Source organism: Ochlerotatus camptorhynchus, unplaced genomic scaffold (genome assembly GCF_037179485.1).
Source record: "Ochlerotatus camptorhynchus isolate MF236.1 unplaced genomic scaffold, CSIRO-AGI_Acam_v1.1 ptg000242l, whole genome shotgun sequence".
Classification (NCBI taxonomy): domain Eukaryota; kingdom Metazoa; phylum Arthropoda; class Insecta; order Diptera; family Culicidae; genus Ochlerotatus; species Ochlerotatus camptorhynchus.
The window spans coordinates 416072-440583 of NW_027040732.1; the positions used below are offsets into that span (position 1 = coordinate 416072).

General features: G+C 39.2%; 1 protein-coding gene across 1 annotated transcript; it reads right to left on the reverse strand.

The window, feature by feature from the left end:
• Positions 1–8025: 8025 nt before the first annotated feature.
• On the reverse strand, positions 8026–8498 carry LOC135704463 (uncharacterized). The gene is made up of 2 exons (XM_065225941.1): positions 8233–8498; positions 8026–8175 (listed from the first exon to the last, which is right to left on the reverse strand). The coding sequence occupies exons 1-2, from the start codon at positions 8486–8488 to the stop codon at positions 8027–8029; spliced, it is 405 nt and encodes a 134-aa protein (XP_065082013.1). The 5' UTR covers positions 8489–8498; the 3' UTR covers position 8026.
• Between the last annotated feature and the right edge of the window lie 16014 nt (positions 8499–24512).

Below are 24512 nucleotides of genomic sequence, written 5' to 3' on the forward strand. Positions count from 1 at the left end.
TACTGTCTAGCTTGGAACGTTTAACGTCCGGGATGTGGACGAACGCAGGACAACCAAACACTTATCGGAGCTTGCCGGAGTCGTATGGCAGTCTGGTTACAGCCCTTGAAAGTAGACCAGATGCTGATCAGACTTTGGAGCTTGTTAAGCAGAAACTGATCGACGAGCACCAGCGTCGCCGTGAGCGTTCGGCGGATGTTGGCGAAAAGGCCATGAAGATGCAGAACAAGGAGAAAAGTGATTCCGGGACTGTGAATGTTTCCTGAAAGGCATTAGTGCGTGAGACGGTTCGGCGTGGGTACAGTTTTTTCGGTGCTGTGGTGGCTCGGGTTGTGTGGCAGCACGCGTTGAATTGCAAAAGTGTGCGTGTCATTTCGGTGGTGACTCGAACGGTTTGCCTTCGGTGTTGGTGTGTGTGAGGCCGGGAGAAATTTGGTTGGACTCGACTCGGTAGTTTTTTTGTCTCGTTGTGTGCTTTGTGCGTTGATCGATCGAAGCAGAAATGAGTGAGAAATTTCTATTTGCCCCCCTCACAACCAAAACTTTTCTGTGTGGAAGACGCGCATGGAAATGTGTTTGAAGCGCGTCGATTTGTGGAGTTCCATAGTGGGAACAGCACCCGTGCCGATAACTGCGGCCTGGTCGAAGGCAGACGAGAAAGCGCTGGCTACCATTGTGCTGTATGTGAAAGACAGCCAGCTTAATCTCGTGCGTAATGCTACGACTGCATTAGAAGCGTGGAACCAGCTGAAGGCTTTCCACGAGAAGACATCGATGACGTCGAGGGTGGCATTGCTTCGCCGCATATGCAGCCTGAATATGCCGGAAAGTGATCGTTACCTTGACGTTGGCAGCATTGGGGTGCAGTGACGGCGTTGATAGAAACATCGCCCCCACCTGTTATATCTAACACTCCTCCTCGATGTTCTCTCTTCAGGCAGCCGGTGTGGCCGGATCATCGGTAGCGTACTTAATTAATTGTTGTACTTAATTAATTAGTATATTGAAGTAAATGTAATTAATTTATGTTACGCGTAATTAAAGCTGAAATTTTTACTTAAAAAAAATTAAATCAAAAATTATCCGACGCTTGTAATAGGGTAATTAATCGTGAAACTAACTGTAATTATTTTACTTAAAAAAGGCTTATAGCGTGTTTCTCGGAAAATCTACAAAGAGGATATTTCAATGTTACTTAAGAGCCAGTGCATTGTTCGGCTTGACAATTTGTTATATGTATGATCGTGAGATGATCTATTTGGCTTATATGTTTATTCTAAAAGCTTCGTGATTTATGTTATCTGGATCAACCGGAAAGAAAACACTATCTCTTGCACACTCATCAGTTCTTACGCGAGAAGCGAAAGTGACGTCAGCAATGTGGTTACTTTTGAATGATAAGGAGTGAAGAAGAAGCGCGATTTAACATGCCGAACATTTGTAGATCGAGTTTCATCTTCGATGGGACCAAGTTGCATCCATTTATAGACCCAATTTGAGTATAGTAGACCGTACCTAGAATGTTTTTATGTTAAAATGGTGAGTTTTACAATTTTCAGAAATATTGACTGCAGCTGAATTATTACTTAAGTTACGGCATAAGACTTCATATTAGACCGATGTTAAGGACTTAATGCTTTAAGAAGCTTATAATTTATATTAATGTTGAACTTTTGGCTGCTTAACATGACTAGATTTAGATGTTTAAAAGCTGAACAAAGGTTAACGTAGCCTAAAATGCCGTCGACCTACTTACAATCGGCAGTACTGCCTTTAATCGCATATCAGTTCCATATAGATTTTCGTCAATTTTGAGATAACAACGCTATCCACTATCAATTGGCATCTACTTTCATATTATGTTATAAAACTATGGACTTTGATCGTGAAAAATATGAAAATAACATTGAGTGAGTTTGTCCCATCAAGCAAAGTAATCGCATATCAGTCCCATCCTGAAATTCAATCGTCCATAGTTCAAGTTAAGGTTCTGATTTTCGAATTGCCATATTTTTCGCTGATATAACAGAAAATGCATGCTTCATTGTGACAGATTTTAACTTGAAAAAAAAATCAATAAATTTCCTACGATTTTTCAAATATTTACATGAGAATTGCGCTTCGTAACTTCGAATGCCATTTTCTCAATGCCTATTTTTTTCCAACCGGGACTGATATGGGATTATAGGCAGAGTATCACTCTTCGGAGTCTTGTAGCAAAACTCTTTTTTTTTTTTGTAGTAGTTGTTGCTCAAGCTGCTTTCGCGTAACATAACCTATGTACAACAATTATTCAAACTAAGGCTGAATTAAGATCGTTGAAAGAACACTTGTTAAGTGTGTTTATTCCGCTTCTCGCGTGACGCGTACCGAGTCGACTCGTTTATGTCACCCAATTCCCGTTGTCGAATAGAGCGACAATTGTCGATACGAATGAACTCCGATGAACTTTCGGTGTATTCCCATAGTCGATGTATATCGACAAAACTCGTATCGGAATAACGTTTTCATGCGAGTGTTGTCGATACGTCAGAAGCAATCGAGAACGTTTGAAAAGCGTGAAAATGGAAGTGAAACGGTAAGTTTTGTGTGTGTGTGTGTGTGTGTGTGTGTGTGTGTGTGTGTGTGTGTGTGTGTGTGTGTGTGTCTGTGTGGGTGTGTGTGTGCGTGTGTGTGTGTGTGTGTGTGTGTGTGTGTGTGTGTGTGTGTGTGTGTGTGTGTGTGTGTGTGTGTGTGTGTGTGTGTGTGTGTGTGTGTGTGTGTGTGTGTGTGTGTGTGTGTGTGTGTGTGTGTGTGTGTGTGTGTGTGTGTGTGTGTGTGTGTGTGTGTGTGTGTGTGTGTGTGTGTGTGTGTGTGTGTGTGTGTGTGTGTGTGTGTGTGTGTGTGTGTGTGTGTGTGTGTGTGTGTGTGTGTGTGTGTGTGTGCGTGTGTGTGTGTGGAGATGAAACACCCACCAAATGAAAGGTATGACCACGGTTCCATAGAACGAATAGTTGTCTTGGGTTCCGAAACACGTATCTTATGCTTCTTAACCCTCCGTTACTCGCCCTGTTGCACTTTGTACAACACACATGAGTTTTCCATTGCCATTCTGTTGCTGAGTTACCAATCGTTCTGAAACCAACGAGTATTCCTCAAAAAACTTGTTTTGATTTAAAGAAGCTAAACTTTGAATACAGTAAACACCTAAAATAAGGATAATAGGGAAAATGTAAATGGAAACCGCGTAAACTGTGGCCATACAACGTGAGATTTGACTTCATTGATTACAACATAGAATATATCGAGATCCTGACCAGATAGAAAGTTATTGCCTTGAACAAAGTTGTTCAGGAGGTTAAAGCCTATTTTTTGGGCACAATTTTTGAGAATTTTCTCACTACGCGACGCTAGTATACACGTGAAATTTTCACGTATAACATATCTCGAGATCCTGACCAAATAGAAAGTTACTGTCCTCGGCAAAGTTGTTCAGGAGGTCAAGGTTTTTTGGCTGGTGAACAGTAGTTCAGAATTTTCTCACTGCGCTGTGCTAGTATACACGTGCAATCCTCATATATGCTACAGCTCGAGATCCAGAACAGCTAGAAAATTACTGTCTTCGACAAAGTTGTTTATGAGATCAAAGCTTTTTTGCTGGTAAACAGTAAATAGTTCAGAATATTTTCGGTATGCGGCGCTAGTGTGCATGTAAAATATTTGTTTATGCTATAGCATAAGGTCAGGAAGTAACTGTCATCGTCAAAGTTGTACATGCAGCAAAGTTCTTCCGGATGGTGAACATGCAAATGTGTTTTGTTCAAAGCTCTCTAATGTTACGTCCAATTTTTGATCTCCTTAGGTTATTTGAATGGTATAAATGGTATAAGGGTTCTACTACTACTTTTAGTTTCAATTTTTTTTCCAAGTCAATTCTGAGAAAATCAATCATTATTCTTAAGAGTAAATTTCGAAAAATAGTGTAACTTTGGGTGAAGCTTTGGTATACAAAATTTGAAAATCATATTGAGCAATTTGCCCCTTCGTATTTCCATTTAAAATCTTTAAAATGTTCTAAAAAGAACGAACATTTGACGTTTTTAGGGCATGTCCTTACGCTTATGATCGGGAGTGTACAGTTTTATAAATTTCTCCATTCAACTGAGCAAAAATGCCTCACTCTCTGAGCTAGTCTCGTTGTCCGTGACACGTTAATACAAGGATTTTTTTTTGTTCTGACCCCTCAATAAGACATTTTGAAATTAGCCTTAAATGAAAGGGAGACTCTAAACATTCATTTGGTGGAAGTTTCAACGATATTGATCTTTTAAGATAATGTTTTCTATCTGAGATACGTGTTACCACTAATTTATCAAAGGTATACAAGTGGAACGACTCACCTCAATTTATGTATCCACAAATCTGCATGAAAATCTTCACCAATAAAAGAATTCCAGAATATATTTGGCTTATCCTACTTAGGCTGATGTAAATTGTATTTTTATTTTATGATATTTGATATGCGAGAATTGCCCGCCAAAAGATCTTTATCTCCTCAACAGCTTTGCCAACTACAGTAAATTTCTAGCTGTTCAGGATCTCGAGATATTATATATGCGAAGATTTTACGTATATCCTAGCGCCGCATAGTGAGAAAATTCTGTACTGTCGACCAACGAAAAAGTTTTGATCTCCTGGACAACTTTACCGATGACAGTTTAGCAGGTCTGGAAATATATCTAATGCGAGAATTGCACGTGTATACAAAATGAATTTCTGTCCACCAGCCAAAAGGCTTTGGCTCCCTGAACAACTTTGCCGAACATAGGTCAGGATCTCGTGATATTTTACATGTGAAAATTTCACGTGTATACTAGCGCCGCTTAGGAAATTCTCAACTTTGCGAAGATAGAAACTTTCTATCTGGTCAGGATCTCGAAACAAACCACATGCGAGAATTTCACGTGTATTCTAGCGCTACATAGTGAGAAAATTTTGAACTACTGTCCACTAGCGAAATCTATCTGAACAGAATCTCGAGATATTTTACATGCTAGAATTTTGCGTGTATACTAACGCCACTTAGTGTGAAAATTCTGAACTATTGTGCACCAAGCAATAGACATTGACTTCATGAACAACTTTTTCGAAGACAGTAATTTTCTACCTGTTCAGAATCACGAGCTATAGCATACGTGAGAATTGTACAAGTTTACTAGCGCCACGTGGTGAGAAAATTCTGGGCTACTGTGCACCAGCCAAAAAGTCTTGACCCAATGAACAAGTTTGCCGAAAACAGTAGCTTTCTATCTGCTCAGGATCTCGAGCTATTGTATATGCGATAATTGCACGTATATATCACATGCGGGAATTTCACATGTATTCTAGCGCTCCGTAGTGAGAATATTCTGAACGACTCTTATGTCAGATATCATTCATCGTTAATATTAAAAAAAAACGTTTATAACTTATAACTTCAGATAGTGTGAACCAATCTCAGATTTTCTTAATTAGAGATTTGTTGGACTCCAAAACCTTTCGATTGGTGGTTGGTATGTCAAATTTGGATCAGTGGTTCTGATGATAACTTCGACACCAGTCAATTTCTTATGACATTCAAGAAAAAAAATTATAAGGTCCCAGGACCTTTCGTTTGGCAGTTGTTTTGTCCAATTTGTTACAGTTGTTCAGGTACTGTAGAGTATCAATACCTTTCGTTTGGCAATTGTTTTGTCAATTTTAGTTTAGTTGTTGAGAAAATATCTTGTTTTGTACCAATTCCAGATATTCCCAGCTAAGATACTGCCTAACGAAAGGATGCGGTTGTTTTGTCAAATTTGGTTCGGTAGTTGAGAAGATATGTGATTTTGTACCAATGAACTAACAAACCCAGACTTTATTCAGGTCATAACTTCAGAACTTCTGAACTAACTCCAAATATTTTTAAATAGAGTACAGTGGGACTTCAATTCCATTCGTTTGGCGGTTGTTTTGTCAAACACGGTTCAGTTGTTGATAATATATGATGTTTTGTACCCATAACCAGGCATTTCCAAATCATTCGCGGTCATAACTCAAGAATGTCTGATCCAACTTCAGATAATCCCAGCTAAAGTACTGTGGGATTTAAATACCTTTCGTTTGGCAACTGTTTTGTTTAGGAGATATGCGGTTTTGTACGAATAATTCAAATTTTGTCAGATATTGTTTTATCTCCGGATCTCGGAATTCCTAAGATATTCATTAGCGTTCGATAGGAGGACTACAATACCTATCACCTGGCACTTGATATGAATACCCTTATCTGTAAGAAGGGTAAAACCGGCTTCCTATCGGAAGTCGAGTTGTTGGCGATGGCTATACCCTTCTTCTCCTGGTCGATGAGATTGGTCCACATTGCGTGGACTCAACGGCAGGAGGGGAGACTCGGGCTGCGATTTAAAACACGCTGACTTAAATCCCCGCCGGGAAGAGATTGTTCGTCGAAGGACTTGAGGTTCGCGCGGTGAATATTTCAGATGTTGGCGGTGCCATTATAAAAACAAGTGAAAACATTCTGGATGAGCTGCACACTTAGGTGAAGAAGTGGATCATTGATAAAACCTAGTGATGAATTAGAAAAATAAAAAATTCAACAAACAAGAAAGAAGGCAATATGGACTTCAAAAATACTCCAGGTTAATTTAAGGTGTTTCGTCTGAGATTATTTTATTCATTGTATCATTCATAGGCACTTATCCCGTCGCAACGCTTAGCTTCCCTTTTCGAGAGTCGAATACCGTTGAGCGGTTTCGATCTTGGCTTCTCGGCTCCAATCCCGCTGTATCGCGGATTTTCAATTTCTTTCTCCAGGTCAAGAAAGCCAAAAAAAGCAGAAAACTCAACCAGTCGGAAAAACTTTCCACTAAACACCGGGTTTGACTACGATTGGTTGATCACAAAAAACAGATCTTCGAATTAAAAACAACAAACTTCTCTCAAAAAAGGACCAAATTACATAACCGGTGGTGCTATCGAAATGGCACAGAAAGTTACTTAGAACTTTAAGCTATAATTCTCAAATGATATAAAAACGTGTGCTCTATTGTTTTTATCCATATCTATGATTTTATTTATTGAAAAAACTAATATTTATACCAAAATCAAATTACTGTTTTATCAGAAAATACTGCATACGTCCTTATCATAGCTTCCGCGATGAACTCTTTCAGTTTGATGTTTCTTGAAATGAACAGCACTTCGCGTGCGATTCATCCTTCCTCTCGATGCAAAATGAACATCTCGCGTCGTGCGAGTCGACAGTCGGAATAGAGTGAGAATTGTCACGCGAGAAGGAAACGAGAATGGTCATCTCGATTCGCGCGAGAAGTGGAATAAACACAAAGTATTAAATTGTTACCTTGGTAGGCTTAATTATCTACTCAATCTGATTTCCCTAATGAAAATCAAATATCTCTAAGTTCGTCTAATGTAATTGTGTAAAATCTTCAATTAATCGACTGTATTATTTCGTCAGGTTCATCGACCATCTCAATGGGTTAGTTAGTCAATGAAATACTATTGACAAAATAATCGTTAAACTTAATAACAATATTAATTGAAGCAAAATGGAATGCACTTGTAGTCTTATGGATTTTGATTATCGAATGAAAAATTCAAATGAACCCCAACGAAGAGATGGACTGCATCTGATTTTTGTATCTTTTCATAGATTTTCTCCTTTCAGTAATATTGTTGCTGAAAATGCATTACAATGCTTTCGATCCACTTAACCTGCATACATTATCCTACAGTTGTAGGCGTGTGTGTTTATTGTAAGCCAAAGATTAATTCCATGAAGTGAATCGATTAATAAGGATACGCCCCTTTGACATGCTACGTGAGAAATATTAAAAGCAATGTTCGTATAATTTCGCCAGCATTTCCCTCAAATAGCATTGATAGTCAGTGTTTTACATGAGTACCTCAATCAGTCATGGTTGACTAGAAATGTATGAAGCATGGCTCGGTTTCCGGACAGATTTGATCATAGCAACTAATGCTAATTTTACTTCATCACCGACATTTGACTGGAGAATCCCTGGCAAAGTCGCTCTATCTCAGCGGTTTCATTAATCGGTTGACTTTTAGCCGCTCCTTTGGCATTGCAATCTTTGCCATCCAACGAGCGTGGCCGGACGAACAGGCAGGTATTTTCTGAAAGCTCTCAGTCAGTTTATCAATTTTTTCCGTGATTTAAAGCCTCGTACTTACCGACTCTACGAAGCCGCGGATTGATTTTGTTCAACTTTCGGTGCATCAACATCACTTCCGGACCGCAAACCGGAGGCGATGGAATCCGATCGAAGCGGTTCTGCTCAACGGCCTTCAAAGCCACCAGATCCGGGTTGGACTTGAAGCGACGAGGCTTGAACGACCCCTTGAAATGTACCGTGTCCGGTTGTTCATCCTTTAACGGCTGAATCAAATCAGTGGAACGGAAATGGGACACGACAGGATATTCTGACATTTTTCGGTGGATACCAACGGCCTACTTGTCGGTAATTGTTTCGTTTGTTACATATGCCAGACCGTTGAAAACCACTTGCAGCAAATTCAGGTTCTGTATCATAATTCAAGTGCCTCTCATCGGTAATTAGCTTTCCCACATGATTGGCCCTGGGTGCGGCGCACACACGGAGAGCTCTTCTCTATTCCATTCCCCTACACCTATTGTGTTCCTCTCGTTCGGAGCATCCGATTCCACTCATAGAGCTTTGTTGTTTCCCGCTGTATCCTCCTGTTCTATTTGATTCGAGTGCTATCTACTTTTTTTTTCGCAAGCGAACAATTATTCCTGCACCCAGATAATCGCTCCTATCATCATCGTTGAAATCATTCACGCTTTATTAACACGACTAACGCCGATGACTACGACGACGAGGACGTCGACGCCAATGCCAAGAGCTCAATGAGGGTCATCCGGATCGGAGAAAAAAAAACACACACACACAGACAAACTGTATCCTATCTCTGCTTTGTTTCGGAGGATTTTTACCCTCCCCCTGTGCCATCGAGAAAGTCGTATATTGTATCCAGGATTTCGTTCTGACTAGGTTGCTCGGAGAGTGGAATTTTGGCAAGTACCCATATCTAGCAAAGTAAGGAACAGATCAGAGGTAAAAAAATGAATGAAATCTCGCACGGTTGGATTAATGTGCGTTCAGGCCTATCAGGAGATTTTAATCTTCAATGAATTTGATTTGATTCAATTAGTAAGGGTAGCAGAGATGCGAGTGCTAGATGCTTCGGCGCGTCAGCTGTTGCTAAACGTGGATTGTAACAGTTACTTGTTAGTTGGTGGTGGTTATTCATCTAAGTAGAGTCTAAGATCTTCTTCCTCTTAATGAGCCTGCAAAACATAATTAAGAAATTGTTTGAGCCCATGAATGACATTGACCGCACTGTATTCAAACACAGATGTTTCGTCTTCACGAAAGCCTCCAGCTGTTTGTATTACCATTTTCTAAAGCATACAAAAAAGGACATTTTGAGTTTCTATCACGCTGATAACAATAAGGACAGTTCAATGTCTGCTAAAACCATACTTGCCCTTCCGGAAAGCAAGAGCATTGTTCTGATTTAAAATTCAAAATCTGCCAGCCGTTCAACGAGAAACTGCACAAAAATTGACCTCATCAAGGACCAATAAGGACCTCCCTGGATGTCAACGCGCTTCAGCCAAACAGCTGCAAAAGGGGACTTTCAAGGTATTCATCACTTTATAAATGTCACATCTTGAATGCCATCTCGAAGTAAGACGTAACGTAACCACGCACATCAACGGCACCTATTGAGCAGGGTAGGGCGCTGAGTGTTGTCACCAACGACAATGGTGTAAATTGCGCCAAAGTGCTTCCGAGATCCGCTGTCGCACCGACGCTGGTGGACCGACGAACGGACGCGCGTCTGTCTGTCTGTCTCGTGGGTGTGTCATCCTGTTGGAGTTGGCATACGAACAAACGAATAAACAAACAAACAAACGAACCAACAGAACGCACAGAGACAATCCGGTAAGCACTTTTGTGGGTGCTTGAAATTTAATGGATATTTTGCTTCAATTTAATTCGATAAATAGAGGGCTCCATTGTTTGGCCCACGTGGTGTTGCGGCGGTGAAGGTGGTTTGCGTCAAGGGCTGGTTTTATATTTATTCGATCGTCGGGAAATGGATGATGTTGGATCGGCTTGAAACGAGTGCGGTGGGACTGAGGAGTGGCTCATAAAATGTGAAATGAATATTAGCTTGGATTGAGTGGGTGAATTATAAGCTCTTGTGGATGCTTAATAATCGTCTCAAAGATACGAACAGGTGGGCAGTAGACTGATGCAAAATGTTTAATTCTCGCTTTACAATTCTCATGTGGTTCCAAATCGTGTCCTGATTAGCCTTAAAAAATTTGAACTCATTTGGTAAGAAACTGACATGGCAAAAGCAATTTTTTTTTATTGGGTATCAAGCTGGAACTGCGTGACAGCTAAGTTTTCAAGACTTGACGCATTTGAATAAATTTTGCTTCTATCTTTGACAATACAGCAGAAGGACTAGCTTATGTTGGCAGCTTGAACACTGGATTTCGTGTGTATTGTTTCCACCTATTATCCCTAAAAAGGTTTGAGCTGGACGATTTATCTTTAAGATAATTAAATATGACATTTTAACCAGCTTAGCAAACAAAATCGAACTAGTTTCAGTTACAGATATAAATTCCTAGAGTTTACAGTTGCTTCACAGCAATATAAATGTGGAAAAGCTCAGGCGTCCACCTCTTAGTTCGCCTTTTTGTCCACCTAAAATATTCATAAGTATTACAAGCAATCAAGAGTTAATGAACAATCAACAAAGCATTCTATTACACTAGTAACCCCGCAATCTGATGCTATCATAATTTTCAGCAATGTCAGGAATGCTCACGAACCCCCAACATTTGCCAGAAAACTTACTACTAACTCAAGGTATCTTTCAAATAAGCTTCAAAATTGCATTTTTTTTTTTTATCAAATGTTAAATTCAGTCCTCTATATCCGTAATACGCGCACGAGGCTCAAACCTTTGTAGACTTTTTTTTTAATTAATCTACTATTAAATCAAATATTAAAAATCCATCATTACCCTCGTGGCGAACAGAAAAAGTTTTTGCAGAGCTACAATAATTATTAAAAAAGTCGTTATGACAGCTATCCATATAAAATAATCCGTTAGAGATAACTTCGTCAAGATACATGATTTGTCAATTCATAAAAAAAAACACTGGATAACTGTTCAAAAGACAGTTTAAACGTGTGAAATGCAGTGTCTTTTAAATTCTGTAAGTGTTGCTGAACGTTTGATATGTCTAGGCATCGAATTGAAACCATTTATTCCTTCATAATATAATGAATTCTGTGAAGCACAAGTCAAGAAATGTGGTGTTCTTATTTCCACTGCGTTTCTAGTATTAAACCTATGAAAGTCACTTCCTTTTTCAATTCGATCACACAAATATCGAGGCAGCAAACCGTTAACTACTTTAAAAATGAACACCATAGTCAAATATACAATTCTTTGCTTCACCGACAACCATTGTAAGGCGTCTAGCATCAAAGTTGAGGAAGTGAATCTATTACATCTCAAAATCAAACGCATTATTTTATTCTGCAAGCGCTGTAATCTCGATATTTGTGTTGCATTGGCCAGAAATAAAATGGAAGGGCAAAAGTCTAGGTGAGGAGAGATGATTGATTTGTATAGCTGTATTTTTCAGTCGACATAGAATTCCATACTTCTGGGCAATTTTCTTGATGACATTGTCAATGTGAGAGTTGAACTTAAGTTTGTCATCAATAATCACGCCAAGATATTTAATCTCGCGAACGCGATCAATAGTCTCATCATCAATTACAACAGAGACGTTCTCATTTACTCTTTTCCGCGAAATTACCATTAATTTAGTTTTACTTGTATTCAATTTCAACTGCTTATACTTCAACAATCTACTTAGAGAACCCAAATCTTCATTCAAGTGTAAAACGGCATCATCTAAATCCTTAGATGCATTGAATAACACAGTATCATCTGCAAAAAAATTAATATCACAAAATCGTAAAACACGTCGCAAGTCATCAATATACATAATAAATAACAGGGGCCCTAATACACTTCCCTGGGGCACTCCAAGGTTATTCCTCACGGGACTGGAAACAGAATCATTAAAAACAGTTCGTTGAGTTCTGTCAGACAAATAGCTTTCAAACCATGTATATGCAGTACTCGTATTTCCAAAGCGCTTGATTGATCTTAACAATAAGGGCCTAGAAATTATTTCAAAAGCGCGTTTAAAATCCAAAAAAAAAACAGCAACAATCGTATCTTTACACTCCAAGTTATTTTTCCACTTCGCTTATACCAAATTCAACGCGTTTTCACAAGAATGATCTTCCCGATAACCCGATTGTTCTGGTATCAACAAATTATTACTATTTAAATACTCCAACAGCTGGCCTTTAACAACAAGTTCTAACATTTTCTCTAATGTGTGCAACATGTTGATGGGACGAAACTCTTCGGCTTTAATCGTTCCAGCAACTTTTTGAATAGGAACCACCAAGGATTCCTTCCAAATTTGTGGCACATGTCCAGTTTGCAATGATTCATTAATAAGGTCCAGCAAGATGTGACCAATGACATGACAGCAATCTTGAATAACTCTAGCATTAACATTATCTACTCCAGCCGATTTTCCTAATGAAAAACAAATAACTCTAAGTTCATCTAATGTGATGGGGTGAAAAACTTCAAATCTACAACTACTATTAACTGGCTGTTTTATTTCGTCGGGTTCATCGACCAATTCAATGGATTGATTAATCAATGAAACGCTGTCTACGAAATATGCATTAAACTTAGCTGCAATTACTTGCTCTGACTGTTATAATGTGCTATTAAAAGTTATGGACTGCGGTTTTCAATTACTAAGAATAACTTAGAGATTTCAAAATTTTCCATAACTCTTTGCTGTTGTTTTGATGCTGATCAATCTTCCTCTGAACATATTCACAACGAGTTTTCTTAATCGAATACTTATTACGCGCGATTGTGTACCTATTCCAATGATTGTCATTATTTGATCTTCAAAACTTTTTGTACCATTTGTCTCTTTTCTGTTTAAGACGGAAAAGATCCAAATTATACCAGCTGTTCAAGTTTTTCAAAGATACAAACTTTTGCTCAACTAGTTGATTGGTACACGTTTTCAAAGCGTTATTAAGAACAGCTGTAGATTCATCTAAATTTCATCTTAAACTCAGGGGAAAACAATACCTACAAAAGATTAAAAGTTATTGATTGTCTCATACCTCTACTTTTACTTATTTCCTAAACTTTTCCTCTCCTTGTTAATCTCGCTTTTTGTGGTGCAAGTAAGCTCAAAGCTGAAAGGGTTATTTATTTTTAGATTACATGAGTTATAACGAATTTAACAATTACTTACATTTAGTCTCCGAAATTGAATTTCAACAATTAGGCAACAATTAGGCTAAGATCTAGATTTATGGTGGATAGATATAATTTAAGTAGAATAGTTTTACATTTAAATTACTTTAAGGTCAACTCCTCATCACATAAGATCCCGACTGCAACTCACTTCTATAGCCTATTGTTGGACAAGATGATTGTTCCTTACTTGTATGTGTGTGAGTAAGTAGCGCATTCGAAGCTGCAAATGCCCTACTTCTGTTCGAGTCGTCCCTATCACTATTGGTTTGCTTGCGTTTTCTTATTGAAGTTCAAGACTTCATAGGAAGATTTATTCTACAACTTTAATGGTTAGTTGCCTCCCTAAGTGCCCCCCCCCCGCATCCTATTTTTTTTTTGTTAATCTACTTAATGTTAATAGACTGTCTGAAGTTTCTTATTTAAGTTCATTTGATGATTATGGTATCTCATTGGTCTAATTTAATAATTTTTTTTAAATCTCTAATTCATCTAATCAATCATAACCCTTGCTTTATTAAAGGGTGATCGGTCAAAATTTGGTCAAGGGAAAACGCGTGTAAATCGGTGAAATCGTTTATTTAAAAAATCAAATTAAATTTCTTTTTCAAGTCCAATTAGTATAAAATTCAGGAAAAATATTCAGTTAGGCTTCCGCTTTTCCAAATCCGAATTGCCGGGCCTTACGCTTGACCCCTGCCATCAGATTTTGTACAGCCACCTTGTCCACCTTCTTCGCCGCAGAAAGCCAGTTTGCCTTGAACTGCTGCTCGCCCTTAGCAGTTTTTTTGGTCTTCTTTAGGTTCCGCTTGACAATAGCCCAGTATTTCTCAATTGGGCGGAGCTCTGGCGTGTTGGGAGGGTTCTTGTCCTTGGGAACCACCTGCACGTTGTTGGCGGCGTACCACTCCATGGCCTTTTTACCGTAATGGCAAGATGCCAAATCCGGCCAAAACAGTACGGAACAGCCGTGTTTCTTCAGGAAAGGCAGCAGACGTTTATTCAAACACTCTTTCACGTAAATTTCTTGGTTGACAGTCCCGGAAGCTATGAAAATGCTGCTTTTCAAGCCACAGGTACAGATGGCTTGCCAAACCAGATATTTCTTTGCGAACTTTGACAGTTTCATGTGCTTGAAAACATCTGCTACCTTTCCCCTTCCTTTTGCCGTATAAAACTCCTGTCCCGGAAGCTGCTTGTAGTCGGCTTTGACGTAGGTTTCGTCGTCCATTACCACGCAGTCAAACTTCGTCAGCATCGTCGTGTACAGCCTCCGGGATCGCGCCTTGGCCGTCGTATTTTGTCTATCATCGCGATTTGGAGTCACTACCTTCTTGTAAGTCGATAGTCCGGCTCGTTTTTTGGCTCAATGCACGGTTGTAGACGATACACCCAGCTTATTTGCGGCATCTCGGAGAGAGAGGTTAGGGTTTCGCTTGAAACTACCGGCAACTCTCTTTGTCGTCTCAGCGGCTTCCGGTTTTCGATTTCCCCCCGATCCAGACTTCCTGGCTGTCGACAAACGTTCCCCAAACACTTTAATTACATTTGTAACGGTTGATTTGGCAACTTTTAGCGATTTTGCCAACTTTGCGTGCGAGTAGCTCGGATTTTCGCGATGCGCGAGCAAAATTTTGATACGCTGCTCTTCGTGCTTGGACGGCATTTTGACAACTGAAGAGTGAATTCCAAAATCAAAATAGGAGCAACATTCTACACACACACACACCTTCATAATGAGGGGTGTTCAGGTTTTTTAAATGCAAAATTGAAAGAAATACGTCAAGTTGATATTGACCAAATTTTGACCGTATCACCCTTTAAGTACCTGCACTTGTGCTTTTAACCTACAATAAAACGTGTATCAAGTTGTGTTTGACTTTGACCTATACTTATTATATATCAGTTCGTCCCAGGTGACACCTTCAAGTGACTAAAATGCTTCACTTTGAAGTTAGTTTCCTAGCTGATTTTTAACTTATATAGGGTATATGCTCCAACTATGCTCACACACTTCCACTATATCGCACCACAAAAATACGTATGGGTATGTCACAATAGAAGCACGCCACAGTGGAAATCCCGAGCCATAGTTCAAACACTTATCCCAAATCAAAATGAAGCACATATAAGATTAGTTACAATACCATGTACAAAAATTATGTTTAACATTGTTTCCTGAGTAATACTTCAATGAAAACAACAATGAAAGCTTGTCACGCAAATAGAAGGAGCACCGTTGGGCACTTTCTGAAATATTTCAATAGTATAATTTCCTTGCAAACCCAAATGAATCTATCTGCGTAAAAATAAATAAAATAAGAGTGCGGTAAAACCCGCCAATATCACACCCAACGTCAGTGCCTATACGTAAGCGTACTACGACGCGGCTCTCAATCGAAGGAGTAACAAGTGTGATACTATCACTGCTAGACTTGATCTTTGGTTTTCTCATGCAGTGGTTCATCAGAGAGGGGTAGTTCAATACCCGCCATTGCCTGCCCATGGCGCCATTCTATCGCGGCATGAGCCAGCAACGCCGGTCATAAACCTACCGTCTTCAACACTCCACTAAAAAGCATGAAATTAAGCCCGCCCACCAACAGCAAGGTGCAAAAACTAGCCAAGGGGAGGGAATATGATAGACGATCGGTTTTTAATACAAATGACATGAAATTACAGAACCGTTAAGGAAAATCAACATTATATTAAATAGCTTTTGAAAAAAAATTAAGCTTTTATTTCTATGTGGTGCAGTTTTTTAGAGTGTACAAAGTTTTTTTTTAATATTCCCAACCATCACCTACACTATTGCTAAGGCACCAAACCGATCCGACAAACCATTTTTGAGTAACAGTTTTCCGAAGATAAGCTTAATGTTTTCTATAGGCCCATTTCAAAAATAAGACTGGATTTAAATTGTGATTTGAAGATGAAAAATGGCAAATGGCAAATGACAAAAGGACCGTTCCTGAATTTTGTATCCAATTATAAAATACAACAATAAATGGATAAGGGAATTAGTATGGAACCGCTCCTTCTTCAAAGATAACATCGCTGAATTGTACTCGAAACGTAAGGGCAGCATAACGTCTAAGTCATGAATTTGAGTTACTCGTTGAAGAGGTTGTCATACGATATAGTATAGTCAAAAACAATCGTTTTGATCTTTCGATGGAAGGAAATTATACTGCATTTAGAAATGCTAACTGTCATGAAATTACGACAACACCAAATGCCAAAGCAATCCACCTTCTTCTGAACCTCCAAACACTCTACCGTATGCGTGATAATGTTTGCACCATTGTACAAATAAGGTTCCCGTTTCACCTGTGCATACCATGCCTTGGTTTTCTTTGCATGCACGTAACCTATAGTTCATACCGTAGTATGCTGTGTATAAAAGAAAATGATTTACTTAGTTTGACAGTTGCACCATGACGAAGTGGCAGCGTATTCGTGATTTGTCCCACGCGCAAATGTCGCAAAAAAGACATTTCAATCGCCATGGGAGTGTCCCAGTAGACCGTCAAAAGGGTTTTAGACCGAGAAAAGAAAGGGCAACTATCCGCGAAGGTGGCCACAGGTCGTCCGAGGTCAGCTAGGGTTCCGAGTGTTATCGCTGCTATCAAAAGGAAGATTCGGGTGAATCCAGTGCGTTCAATAAGGAAAATGACAAAGGAACACGGGATCAGTGACTTTACGACACGGAAGATCGTAAAGGAACTCACATGATTACCAACCGCATCCGGGAGCTACGAGTCGAACGATGCAAGAAAATCTTGAACTTCCTTAAGCGAAAAAATCCGGTTATCCTGTTCACTGACGAGAGCATGTTTACCGTCGATCCCGTATCAAATTCCAGAACCGACCGGTATATTAGTTCTCTTCCGGTAAAAGACGTGGCCGACGAGCACAAGATCGCGTATCTAGCCAAACAGCCTGCTAGCGTTTATAGTGTTTGGATTGGTGGCTTCCGCTGGCAAAAAAAAATGACCCGGTGTTCATGCCAGAAGGCGTCAAGGTCAACACGGATGTCTACATCGGGATTTTAAGTAAACATGTGCTTCCGTGGATCAAAGAACAGTACGGTCCGAAGCCAAATGTTGTGTTTCAACAAGATGGGGCTCCGTGCCACACCTTGAACCGCACTCAGAAGTGGTTGCAAGAACATCGCCGATCTTAATCCACTGGATTACTCAATATGGCGCGTCATGAAGGCCAAGGCCTGTTCTAAACGCCATCCGAGTACAGCAAGCCTCAGACAAACATTGACCCGTACCTGAAGAGAAATGGATCCAGACTACATTATTAAAACCTGGAGTGCATTCCGGAAGCGTGTTGAGGCCGTAATTGCAGCACGTGGAAACTCGATCGATGATTAACATAGTTTAAGACTCTGAGAAACATCCCCCCTTTGAATAAAAAAAAAAAAAAAATCGAAAACTAAATTTCGAGATTTTTTTAAAATTTTGACATTGCTCAATGGTGCAAACATTATCACGCAGACGGTAGTAGACTCCTGATTAGCATGTTGATCTGTACATCGTCGGCGTAAAACATACGGCATGCAGGTGGAAGCACAATTTCGATTTCATTGATGACTAGCACGAATAGCAATGGCCCCAAATTGCTTTCTTGAGGTACTCCTGAAGTGGTGGAAAATTTCTCAGATAGTTCAGATCTGATTTTAACAAACAGCGTTCGACTTGATAGATAAGATCTGAACCAAGTGACAACAGCAGGAGACATGCCAGTCGAGCATATTCCATGGTCAACATGAGATCTTCTTCTTCTTCTTCTTCTTCATTCCTTTATTTAACGTCGGTCTCTGTTCCGCAATCTAGTGCCAATCACCGACGGACATCGATTGCCATCCATTGACGGCAATCGAATGTGCAGGAAGGCGGCTTCCACACCTGCGTAGGATATCGCACCCATTCAACACACATGGGCAGGGACCAACGGCTTTACTTCCCTTCCGAAGGAAGACGTGACCAGAGATTTTTATGCCTCAGAAAAATCCCACCGACCTCGGCTGGGATTGAACCCAGACCCATTGAGGTGTTAGAAAGCAGTCACGCTTACCACTACACCACCGGCGCCGGCAACATGAGATCATATAACAAGGTTCGTTGAGACAGATCGTTTTGGGAAGAATACGTGTTGTTCAGTGGAGACGTAGCGCTGACACCTGGCAAACAAAGCATCATTTACAATAAAACACCACGATAGTTTTCAATAGGGAAGAGCGCTACTTCGTCGTAATCGCCCATTTCCGTTCTATCGAGCAGAAATCATCAATAATATCAATGATTTCACAATGCACAAAACAATAATACGTTTGTTCCGATGCGTTAGTTCATTAGCTACAACATAAATCCTATTAGAGCGCATTGTATAAATATTTACGCTCATTGTCCTCAAAACAAAAGAAGCGCTCCTAGCGCATCCCCTTTTTCTCCGTTTATCTGTGGGACGAAGAAAATCTAATGGCGTTTCAATGCGTTTGGACGGAATTGAAACGCGCATGACGAATTTAGAAGCAAGAAGCAGTGTTAGGTTTTTAATAATATCTCAACATTGTTTGACTCTTTATCAAATCGAATGGTACGTATGGAAAGGTGGATATATTTAGAAGTTATCTTTGATGAAAACAATCCATGTTTTGTTCAAACCATTTCAAAAAAGCGTGGTAAAGTGAGCGATGTCCTTAGTAGGACGGAAATTAGATCAAAAACCCTATTAGTATTTTCACCTTTCTTGTGCACAGGGAACATGACAGAAAATTTCCAACAGGAAGGGAATTTCTGTTGCGCCACCCTAATAAAAATTGTATGGTTAATTTGCTTAACGACGTGTTCTGGGTATCATCCAAACCATTTGTGGAATAGTTCAATGATTTGGGTTATCGTTCGTTTATGGTTATTTTTTATTAGGGCACGGAAGCATTGTATAAAACAGTCAATGGGTAGACAAGAGCATCAACACATTTTCTCAATACATAATACACAATACACAATTCCCTCGGGACCAACAGAGCAAGAAGGTTTCAATTGTAATATAGCTGCTTCAAAGTGATGCGTTGAGATTTTATAGGTCCTGAATTCGATTGCATTCCTTGGAGTACCATCGAATGCAACAATTATTTGTAAGTCCGATGCCACTGAATTGTTGAAAGCAGCCTTAAAATTTTCTACGAAAAGGTTGCAGGTGTCCCAACAAACAATTTTAGCTGCAGATTAGCTTATACAGCCAAAATTTGCCTTACGCAGCTAATTTTTGCCTGTATAAGCTAAGCTACAGCTAAAATTGTTTGTTGGGGTCTTAAAGATGCATTTCCTCAGGCAACCCATTTTTTTCCTTTTGGAATTGACCATGGACTAAAACCGCTTCGGGTTCCTACGCAGGTTGTTCTGCATCGGAGTTACTCGTTTGAGTAACTACGCGCTTTAAGTTGATACTCTAAGGAAGCCTTAGCGTGAAACTTCAAAGGCACAAATGTCAGCATCCACATAACATACAAATTTGATATTACTACTCTCTGTTTGTAGTAGCACAGCAAACAAGGAGTAGCAATTTCAAATTTGTATTTTTTGTGGAAGTTGACATTTGTGCCTTTAAAATTTCACGCTAAGGCTTCCTTAGAGTATCACCTTAAAACTGGACAACGAGAACGGCAGAAATTTTGTAGAGTATGTAATGGCTTGATTAAATTTTTCGTTGAAACAATCCACTGCATCATCCACACAGGCTGTCATCTCAAGAGTCTGCCAATCAATATCAAATATTGTCTCACACAATGTCTTGTAATCGGCATGATGGAAGTCCAAGCTCTGCAGATCAACGGTGACCTTAAGGGCAGGATGATTCCGATCGAGGTCGATTAATGGTTCCACAGCATTTGACACAGTACTTCCACGGACACCGACATCAAATTGCATCACGGAAAAACCGCTGTAGAAAATTACCAATATGTTCTCTTGACAATTTGGGTAGAATTAGTTTAGAGTGTAGTGTTTACACTGTATTTTAATCGCTGTCAGTTTTTCGAAAGTTGGAAAAAATGGCATCACCCGAAAAGCAACGTTACGAATTGATTTTGCGCAAGCACCTGGAAAATCCTCAACTCTCTCATCGGGACAACTCGGAATCGTGCAGTCAACGGTGAGTCGTGTGCTTAAGCGTTGCTACGAAACTCTGAGCAAAGAACGGAAGAAGAAATACGGTCGAAATGGATGTTCTATTAGTGATGAGGATCACAAGCGTGTCGTGAAAGCGTTTAAGCGGAATCCCAATGCTTCGGTCAGGCCAAAAAGTTTAATCTGTCCAAGTCTTTCGTTCAGCGGCGCCGGTGGTAAAGTGGTAAGCGTGATTGCCTCTCACTCCAGCAGACCTGGGTTCAATCCCAGTCGGCACCGCCGGGGTGTTCTGAGGCATAACTCTCTGATCACGTCTGAAGGATAGCGACAGGCAAAAAAAAAAGTACCATCAATTCGTCGCTGGTATTGCAGGTATTGCAGGTATGTGCCCGCGTGTACGCTAGGCAAAATGGCTGTTTCAGAAACAATGACAGCAAAAAAGTCGACCCATCCAATAGACCTAATAATTAAGTCGAACTTGAAGTGAACTACTAATTGCTAGGCAAATTAATATTTTATTTTTCGAGTGAATAAAAATGACTACGCTTTTTGTCGACTAGCAACGAGCATAGCCAGTGCATAACGGTAGTCACAGGGAACAACTCCGACTTGTGAAATATGAACATATGTGGCATGGGATGAACAAAACATAACATATCAGACCAGTAGTCTGGCGCAGAGGTTAAATGATGGGTGGTCAAAGTGCATGGAACATGTTGTCTTCAATTGAGGGCTGAATTGAATTTGGCCCTTTGTTCGACTTCTGCCAGGTAATTCTGATACCAGCCAGTGGGTCTACCATTACGCGGCAACGACACTTGACTTCGGCGGTGAGTCGTGACCTAGGAAAGAAGGGATCACGCTGAGATGCACCGGTACATGTTGGTGAAGCAAATAGGGTTTATGAGAATTCGAGAATTATCAATCAAGCTTTCCGAGTCAAATCAATTCGCAGGAGTACAGGCGTAAACATGTAATCTCAGAAAAACAGACATGTCTGTCATATCGAACACGCATTTAACGGTCAGGTCAGTTTACGCATTAGTAAAGCTATTCAAGACAACGTTGAGAAATTATTGCGTAAGCATCCAAAGGATCAATCGCCAGATGGGATATAAAGTATCATGCTGTTGAAATATTTTTTAAATTTCAGCGAATAAAAGTACTCAGATCGGTGTTATTAAGAACCTTAGAAATCGGTTTGATTTAATAAGGATCCCAAGTAGCATTTCTTGTTTTATTGCACTCTATTAGTGGTTTTTGAGATCAATTTTATAAAACCGCCAATAAAATTAATAGCTCCAGTACAACCTTTTGATAACCGCTTTAAGATCGTCTTCCAGCTTAGTGGACCACTCTTGATAAGGTTTATAAAGCATGTTTGAGAATCACAATAAAGCTGTCTTAAAACCTTTTGTAAGAAAGCCCCATACTCTACAAAAGGTTCTCATAGCATCTTTAAGAGTAATATTGTAACCAAGCAGTTTTATTACGCTTTGGTGAAAATCAATTATAAATCCAATATAATTTTTATTGCATCAGAGCAACCGCCATAAATAAGCTTGTTGTTGTTCTGTTCTGCTGAAACTTTTTTTTTCATATGGTAATCTTTAGCTGTAAACAAGGTTTCAGTGTTGGTGGCAAGATCACCATGCAATCAATTTTGTTTCATGGCAACATTAGTGAAAATCTTAAAGAAAATATATGAATTTTTAGAAGTTCCAAAACATATGTGCTTGAAATTTAACGTGTATATTGGGATAATATGAGCGTTAAATAAATGCGCCTCCAAAATAATTCAAGTAACAAAAGAAATGTTTTAATTTGATGGAATCAAATTAATTTGATGGAATCATCTTAATTTGACAGAAAATAGATCTCAATAGATAAATTCATACCAATGCATACTGGAAATCAATTCGGATCTCTCATTTAGCCATTATTTTATTGAAATTTCTTGGATTTTATTCCAAGGCTAATGGGATTTTCATAATGACAATATGGCGACAGAGGACAGCAGGCCAGAAAAACACCACGCGCAATTTCTTAAAATGTCTAATGCTTTATTTTTATTTTTGCTTTATTAAAGAGATTTCCCCTAATACTTACATTGGATGGAAGCAGAACAGAAAAGCATAAGGCATGATTTTATTTCGAGCACTATTTTCTTTTTACAAGAACAATTCATTTTTTTTATTTGAGGGTAAACGTAGGGGAAATGCAGGTAATGTCGGCCTAAGTGTCCCTAATTTGGGCACATACATAAATTCAGCAATCAACTAAATTTTCAATAGCAACCAAAAATATCCATTAGTAACGTCCCAATAACGCGTTCATCTAGATAAAATTGATAAATAGTAGACTTTTAGCGATGGGCCCAAAATAAGTGACATGTAGGCCGACATTACCTACATTTCCCTTATATTCCTATTCTACGGGTGCAACCGATGAATTTTACAAACATTTGAAAAAGTTTTGAATGGTACATAAAACTTTATGAAAAGTTATGCGTGATTTCAAGATTGCTGTATTTCGACCAAGCGGCATTTTTTTTCTTGGTTGGAGTTATTCACGAAGGTTTGCGGCTGACTGTAGCAAATAAACGGGCTCATGCTAAAAACTTTGTTGATTTTCTTTGCGCTCCACTTGGAAGTACCGGAAAGTTTTGATTCTTTCTATGTTGTAAAAATAAACCTCCCATTTTCACTTGTGACAAGTTGCAACTGAATGCTTATAATTGTTTTTAAATAACTGTTTCATGGCCAACTAGTTTTATTGCGCTTACTTATATATCAATAAAAGTATTTATTTTTGGGTTTTATAAGGGCAGTTCATATTGCTTTTTTTATACTTCAAGGTAATCATAAAACCTTTCATAAGTGAAAATATCATAAGCATCAGTTGGATTTTTTTATTAGCTTTATAGGGGTTTTGTAGATAGCTATGAGAATGTTCCATGACTTGCATTGTATATGACCGTCATAAAGCTGTAGGTAATGGTTGCAGCTGCAATAAAACCTTTATAAATTTTGAATATAGCCAAGCAGCTCTAGGTTTGTTACTTGGAATAATTATCTTACAGTCAAATAAACTGTTCGAAGACACGATTTTCGACTAACAAGCGCACTTTTGCGTCAGAAAAGGTAATTAATGTATTCTATAAACGTCATAGCTACAATAGAGATTTTAAACAAAACATGTATAAACAATTAACCACTTTATTCGAGCACTTAAAATTACGTTTACTACCACTTGAACTTTGAAATAAAACATTATTTTGAGATTTTTTCTTCTAGGACCACGAGAATAGTAGCCATCATTTGTGCGTTTCATAAAATAAAAGAGAATAGTTGGTCCAGTTTTGTGGAATCGCTGGTAGATAGTCATGCCAAAACTGGTTGACAAAGTGGTCAATTATTTTCGTTTTCCCATAGGTATCTAAGCAATGAACACAACTTTTTTTCCCTGAATTTAATTAATAAATTAAATTACGTTTTTCATGTGTAATAATCGCAACTTACTCACCCCTCAACTGTAATCTAATGCATTTTGTTGTCTTTTCTGACATTAGGTGGTGTGTTGAACAGAAAGTTTCTGTCCACTGCCTCAACTCATTTTCGCTTCGGACTGCGTGGTGAGCAGGCAGCAGAAGAAGCACCAATAGCAGCAGTAGGAAGCTGGTAGCAGTTTAGATAGTCCACTCTTCTGCCTTTTTTTTTTTTTTTTTTTTTTTTTTTTTTTTTATACAGGGGGGAATCTGCTCACAGACACCTGAGAAGGAACTCAGGGTGTGGGGATGGGAGAATTTCACTCCCGACCCACTAAACCTTACCCTGTGCGCTTGGCCCTTGGCCTCCCCGGAACCGCCCGAAGGCATTACTT